Source organism: Austrofundulus limnaeus, unplaced genomic scaffold (assembly GCF_001266775.1).
Source record: "Austrofundulus limnaeus strain Quisiro unplaced genomic scaffold, Austrofundulus_limnaeus-1.0 Scaffold99, whole genome shotgun sequence".
In the NCBI taxonomy this organism is placed as follows: domain Eukaryota; kingdom Metazoa; phylum Chordata; class Actinopteri; order Cyprinodontiformes; family Rivulidae; genus Austrofundulus; species Austrofundulus limnaeus.
This window is the reverse complement of record NW_013952501.1, coordinates 28016-35838: the sequence shown is the minus strand read 5'-3', so window position 1 is coordinate 35838 and position 7823 is coordinate 28016. Positions and strand designations below refer to the sequence as shown.

Sequence of the window (7823 nt, the reverse complement as noted above, 5' to 3'; positions counted from 1 at the left end):
TCATTTTAAAATGAGTCCAGTCTGAAAAACTTTGTAGAGGTGTGTTCATCCATCTATCATCCATCCATCATCCATCCATCATCCATCCTCCATCCATCCATCATCCATTTATCCATCCACCATCCATCCTTCCATCCTCCATCCATCCATCCATCCATCATCCATCTATTCATCCATCCATCCTTCCATCCTTCCATCCTCCATCCATTCATCCATCCTCCATCCATCCATCCATTCATCCATCGATCTTCCATCCATTCATCCATCGATCTTCCATCCATCCATCCATCCATACATCATCCATCCATACATCATCATCCACCATCCATCCATCCATCCTTCCATCCATCCATCCATCTATCCATCCATCATACATTATCCATCCATCATCCATCCACCATCCATCCATCCATCCATCCATTCATCCATTCATGCATCCCTCCCTCCCAGCTTGATCCCATTCAGATCTGAGATACCACAAGAACTTTTAGAAACAAGCTATAAGTTAAAAAATGATAAATTAACAAAGGACATTATTCAAAAACAAAACAAAACATGCTTTAACCATGTTTTTAGAACAATGTCTACATGTAATATGCTGGCACATGAGTTACTCCATTTGACAAAGTCTGAAAAACACTGTAAATAAATGTGATTTTTCTGTAACGTCACTCATTGCATTTATAAATAGTCAAAACTATATACTGTATGTAAATAGTTATAAAATGTGAAAGTGTTGGCAGTTTAAAAGTATATGAACTGGTTATGAGATGCTATATTTTTTTAAGATCAGAGTTCAATGGAGGTGGCCGCAACTCTCTTTGCTCTGTTAGTTTATCAGGTGTTCCTAACTGGTCCACACAACCCCACTCAACAGATCTGTAGCTTTACCCAACTGAATGAGAGTATCTGTTATGGTTTAAAATAAAGCAAGGCTGAAACACCACTATAAATTTAACTCATTGTCATTTACTATGTATATTTTTCTTCCAGTGCATCTCCACGAGGAGGAAGGGCTGCAGCTGGAAAATCGCCGGCGATGGGAAGATTCAAAAACAAGGCTCTTCAGCTTAGCCTCTCCAAGAAATTCTGGTTATTATCATTCTCTGTTTCTGGTCAGCACTGATTTAGACAAAGGGAGTGGCCTGTGTCAGATTGTGCACCCAGTTAGCTCTTAAATAACACAAGCTGAACAGTAAGCCTTCAGGTTTGCTCCTCTCAGAAACACTGCTCTTCCTTTTGCCAGCTGATTGACGCTGAGCAATAATTTCACTCTTTATCACCTAAAAGGCATCTCAGTGTGTTTGTAAAACCAAGCAGGGAGGGGGGAAATTACAGGCTTGGTTCAGATGATGACAGCTTTCAAGAAATCACTTACAAATGCCCACTTCACAGCACCAAGTCACCGTCCACCAAGGGAAAGGGCCCTGATGCAGCTGAAGGCGGCCGGAAGGGTAAAAGGAGCCTCAGCAACAGCTCGGCGGTGGCAGCTGCCTACATCTCCTTCCTAAATAAACTTTTTGGGCAGGTCAGTTCTGTGGCACAATGCCAATCACCCACACCTACATGATGTCACGTTGCTGCTTTATATAAAGACTTACATAAGCAGAGGACAGACTTACATCAGGTAAATTTATAAAGCTGACATTTCACTTCAACTCCGTGTATTTCAACAACACTTACAATGTTGATATAAACTACACATTATGAACAGTATTTCTYTTCTGTGTCAATATTATGCAAATGCTTTGAGCAGCCAGCAGTAATGCAAACATGCAAAATAGTCACAATAAAACAAAAAAGTGTTTTTTATGTCTCCCTGTCAAAGGGGAAAAGCTGACATATCTTACAAGCGTGGGTATATTTTTTTGATCTCTTCAACCACTTTTAACAAATTGTAATTTAAAATATAAATTTTATTGAAAGCTGTAGAAATTAATCATCAAATTGGCATAAATCTAACTAATGTTTGGAGTCTTATTGTTTCAAGATGGTCGCCACAACCAACTGACCTTAAAAAACACAAAAACATCTAAAAGCAGCTAATTTTACAGCTACCTGGTGTGGTAGTAGCTGAGACTGAATGATCTCCAAAACATTTTTAGCTCTACTAGATCGTGAAAAATATTTGCTTAAGATTCTGTTGATAATTGTTTCTTTTAAATGATGTTTGTCTGTTAGCAAAATACCTCATCGATCACTAGAGAAATGTTAAATATATTAGATCAAGATGACTGTCTCAGAAATTTGACATCACAAAACATAAAAAAGGCTATCATTTTGTCACTATTTAAGATATTGGGCTAAACTTTGGTTTGGTAGTAGATAAGGGTCATTTACAACACATTGCATGAGTTTGCACATGTTTTTTTAATTTATTTTTATGTTTGATCAAAATTTCTGAACATACCGTAAATATAACAATATAAATGTCTGACATGAAAAACAGCAGGGGATATGCATTCATTTAAGTGGTACTACGACTCTGTTCTAAATTCGAAATCACAGTGGTTTAAAAGAGACAACTGCCAACCAATAATTTATGAAAACAGAGTCTTTTTAGGATGAACAATTCTCTTGATGTTTTGTTTCTGGCATGTGAATGTACAACATTCTTTCTGACTTTATCCAGAGAAAAATAATCCAACCAGTAATGAAATCAATGTCTATATAATTTTAACACGTATTCCTAAAAAAATGTCTTATATAAAAATATTTATATTGTTTTCACTTAATCTGTAGCAAGTCTTTTATACTGTCAGCAATCAGTTTTGTCGTGACATTTTGTCGTCTGCAAAAGTCTGCAGTTGTTTGGACGTTAGAGGGTTTTTCACTTTGTACAATTTTTCTGGAGTTGGCACCGAAATCTGCATTTTTTTTGAAACAATCAAAGATCAAACTATTTTAAATAGTGAGGAAAAATGTCTGGTAGCAAACAGCAAGCTCTGCAGCTTTTTTCCAAAATATATGACCATTTTTAGACGTGGTTTTCTTTGTAAAATGTGTGAAACAAAGAAATAAATGAACATATGAGGATACAAATCACAGAATTACCTCAGAACTGGCCTCTTAAAAACATTTTCTTACCATCCTCTGAGACATGTTTATGCCATTTCAAGCCAGAAGAATAAAATTTCCCTGGAAGTCAGAATCTGACATGGAGATGAATAATTCATGGGCCTCCCTGTTATATCCCTACTTTTCAATAACCCAAGCCTCGGAATAAAGAGGAACTGAAATGAGCAGCCTGTGGAAAGAATTTTCTTTTCTCTTAAATATATAGCATGTGTGACAAATTAATGATGGTTGTGTACATTTGAACACAGCTTGTTTTTTTGTTTTTTTTTTGTATTAATTCAGTGCCAACAGAACCCGCAGCTTCTGTTCATTTTGTTTACACATTCTTGTACCGTCCACTCAAACCGATCCTGTTCAGAGCCGAGCTGATAGCTGCTGAGTAAACATTGCCTTTTGTCCTCAGGGAACTTCACATAAAACCTAACGTTAGTACTGTGAAGCCAGAAAATACATGTAATACAAATTCTCATAGATTTTATTTTCTTGTTTTTTGCTTTTAGTTGATGTGCAGGGAACTCGAACCGTCAGGTTAACGATGTAACAATTTTCTGTTAGAGGGGCTGTCAGCATTACAGAAATGAGCAGCTGCAAACAATTTACTAATTTCAAACAAATTTGTTTCTTTTGTCTTGACAAAATCTGAAAATTTAAAACTGCCAAACAAGKTAGATATTGACTGAGTTTTGTGTTGGATAATGTTGTTCTTCTGTGGTGGCCAACTTGGATCAAACTGACTTCAAAAGATAATCAGTTGCAGATGTTTATACTTTCTAAGAACTTCATGAAATGATGTCCAACAATTCAGAACATATTTTGTTAACAGAAACAGACAAACCCAAACATTATCCCTCCATCTTTGTCAAAGTTTTAGCTGTTTTATTAATTTTACTTATTTGCTGATTTTAGCCCATACTTCACCATTCTGTTAGCGACTCAGTTTTTTGATCAATTTTAGCAAACTTATTCAGCAATATTTCAATAACCGTATAATGAGAAACTCAAAATCATGTGAAAGTTTATAAAAACCTCAATCTGCTCAAGTCTTGGCTCCACTCGAACCATCTGTTAGCTTCTCAATTGGGTCTGAAATTAACACCAAACTGAGWTTGTTCAAAATGTTATCTAKAACAGGTAAGATATTAATTGTTCATAACCATTCCACAAAACTTCAGTTTGACAGATTTGCACCATCATTATAACATGTATCATTTTGGTGAGTACCATAAGTTGTTGAAGTCTGGAAATTTTAGGAATTAAGCCTATTTTCATTCATTCAGACAAAATAACGTTTGGCATAATTAGAAATAAAATATAATTAAATTAAATTAAATTAAATTAAATTTAAAAAGAATAACTTTACCTCATGTTTTATAACAATTCAATTGACCTTCATATCTATTTTTCCAGCTTAGTTCTAATAAATGACATATTTTAGAACATAATTTAAATTTTACTGTTTTAAAAGATGTATATGTTTTGTTTTTCCTTGTATTTGCAGATGCATCTATATGTCTCTTAAATTATCATATTTAGTTAAGGTTTTTTTTCACAAGCTTTTATTTCCATGTTTTGCTTTTACATTACTCTGTACCATGTATTAACACTTCGTTATGCATTTCTGCCTCATTATTCAAGTTCTTATTGMGTCAGGAAGGAGCAGYATCCATGTGCATGTGCTGCCTCAGTTTGGCTTAAAGTTTAAGGTTTAGTTAAAAACAGGGCAAGGAGGAAAACACCTACCTGTGCCTTTTATTTTTTTAAGTTAAATTAGTTGATTATCAGTTAAATTATAAAACATGAAGTTAAGTTCGCATTTTTTAATTTAATTGGTGCATTTTAAGTGTATTTATTTGTTTATGGGTCATTTATATGTTTCTGCTTTTATTTCTAATTTTGTGAGATTGGGTCCTCCATACATTTTTTACCATCAGAGGGGTCACATTTAAATTGAGAACTGTTGCCCAAACTAATAATGCTCCATTCTCATTGTATACAACTATTTTTAATGTTGCACATTTTATCTCTACAGTGTGTAAAGAAGCTGGAAACTATGTGATGTAGCGAGAGAGAGGTTAATAACAGAAAGGTTTGAACAGTGAGTCACAGCTGAAAAAAAAAGGTTTTCGTCAAAAGGTCAAGCCCAGCTGAGCAGGAAATTTGACTCATTTTTTGAACATAAATTTAGCAAACAAGCAGCGCCTAATGATTGAAAACACTAGTTGTCGCAGCTGGCTTTCATTCACAAACATCCAACAACATGATTAGTCTTTTCAAAACCCACAATCATTGTAATATAGTGGGTCCAAAAATAACTAAGAGTTCATATTATCACCAARGTCAGGACTTAGCATCTTTTTCCAAGAACGTCAGAACCTTTAATCATCGATCATTTCTCCATCGACCCACTGACTGACTGCATTTCCATTACTGCCACACTAGGCTCAGGTAAAATATTGGTTGTGTTCATGACTGATATCATTATTTCAGATCTCTGCAGCGCATTGCTGAGTAACTGCAAAAATGACAACTGGAAGCGAGCCAACAATCAATATAACCCACCTACTATTTTTACATAAGCAAGATTAAATAATCAAGCACCGTTCCTGAAACACACAGCCTAATACAAAATATTATTATTTGTTTAGACTTTCTAACTTTTGGGCCTGAGTTCTAAGTTGCATAAGGATTAAATTTACCAGATTTATTACTGAGAGGTTGTAAAGTTTACTCAAACTTACCAAAGTTTTATATAAGAACTGATCTGTTAACACTCAGTATATATTAGGGATGATTCGGTCACTTTAGTTGACTTAAAGCCATTTTTACATTTGGTACCTTTTCTTAGCTGTGGTGGCCATCTTGAATGGGATTGACACCAAAATGTAGAGCTGCATCAATGATGACTTTTATAGACAGTTGTGTTTAGATCTGTCCACTAGTTCATGTGACATTTTGCTAATTGTACATTTAAATTAACACACACACACACACACATATTGCCTTTTACATTTAAATGTATATTTTTGTGGAAACTCGCCTGCAACAAGTCAGATCAGGCATCACCCAAAAGACCAACACATAATGTATCATTTGAATTATCTGTGTACATAAATCCTTTTCGAACATGAGTTACATAAAACATAACTGGATTCATCCGTCTGTAGGAGCAACAACATTCAGTCATTCAGACAGAAGTCACTTTTAGGAATAATGGTCCTCTCAGATTCATTAAGACGTGCTGCTGAAACTGCCGCTGAGCGCGACGGTGTGTGCCCAGTGTTTGTCATTTACGCCAGATTAGACAGTTTATCAAATGTCAAACATGACGCAGACATATTTGTTCAGTTTCTGGTCAATTAGCTCAAAATTTAAGAGCAGATGGTCCAAAACAGAGTCTGTCTCCGGGCAGGTGAAAAGTGGGGCACGACAGGAACAGGACCTCAGTCCATCACCGGGACAACAGTCCTTCAGACACCCTTCTGTGGAGCTAAATTTGGACCGTAAAGTTTGTTGGGTATTTCAAACTTCTGGCAGTGTTTTGGCAGGGGGGCGGGGCCTCCGATGACYGAGGGTGTGGATTCATGATTGACAGCTCAACACTTTGGCTAGACAAATTATTCCCAGCTGTTGCATTCAGGAAAATATCTTTAAAATATCAACAATATTCAGTTTAAAATCTTTTATTTTTGATTTTCTTTAACAAACTTTAGCTCAATWCCAGCTGAGGTCACTTTAGAGCTGTCAATTGTTTTTTTTTTTTTACTACCCAGCGCCGTTATAATAAACAATGTTTTTACACAGATCTGTGCATGCACGTGTTTGTATCTGTCAGCAAAATATCTCACCAATCACACATTTTTAAATGGAATGTGAGGAAAAATGCCAGATAAAAGCAGGTAAATCTCAAAAGGAGGAAAACAAGAAAGCTCCAAGCATGAGATTTGGTCCACGCTGACACTTCACCACCGTGCAGTTTGTGTATTTTCCTTTTTTTTACCCACTTTCCTTAGTGACTGCCACATCAGTGTTTTCGTCTGAGCGATAACCACGCAGTGTAAATGTGATAATGTAACATCAAACCCCGTTCTGCTCTTCTAATTTACAGCGGCTGTCATCAAAAGGATTTCAGTGGGTATTTATATCACCGGTTCTACTTTGTTGTTGCTGTTAAAATAATTAATTTCCCATTGTTGGACTGTAAAATCCCTTTTAGAGCTGAAAACAGAGCAGAGCCAAAATGATGAGATGACGGAGATTTTTTAAAGATTTTTCATACTCGTCACCATTTAATGAAGTTATCAACAGAGGCTGTTTCACAGTTTTAAAGCTATTTGTGGAGAAGGAGCTATCATTTCATCATGACCTCGTGCTTCTTTTGGTCCTTTCAGATTTCTCCCTGACGTAAAAGCTCTGACTGATGTGCGTAGGTTTTCTTATTCAACAATTTAACAGCAGCCAGGAACAAGGCACGCTGTTTTGGTTGACGTTGGGTACACTCAGGCAACAGAGAGCATCTATCCTGCAGCTGACCTCACCACTTTAGCCTAGAGTTCAATGTCAGTCKTCATCAGAACCAAGTAAAAGGAAGGCTGGAAGGGAGAAAGAACAAGAAAGAAACAATGGATAGAATGAAAAGACGATGGTTTTTACTCATCAGCAGCTCCATAGTGAATAAGCACAGTGTGTGTGTGTGTGTGTGTGTGTGTGTGTGTGTGTGTGTGTGTGTGTGTGTGTGTGTGTGTGTG

General features: G+C 36.2%; 1 protein-coding gene across 3 annotated transcripts in view; it reads left to right on the top strand.

Annotated features, from left to right (window-relative positions):
- The window catches only part of cabp4 (calcium binding protein 4), a 39707-nt gene that overhangs the window by 15846 nt on the left and 16038 nt on the right, over window positions 1-7823 (top strand). For all 3 annotated transcript variants that reach the window (XM_014013189.1, XM_014013188.1, XM_014013190.1), the window contains exons 3-4: window positions 994-1092; window positions 1396-1528. In XM_014013189.1, coding sequence (XP_013868643.1) covers window positions 994-1092; window positions 1396-1528 — 232 coding nt within the window. The remainder of the gene's footprint in view (window positions 1-993; window positions 1093-1395; window positions 1529-7823) is intronic.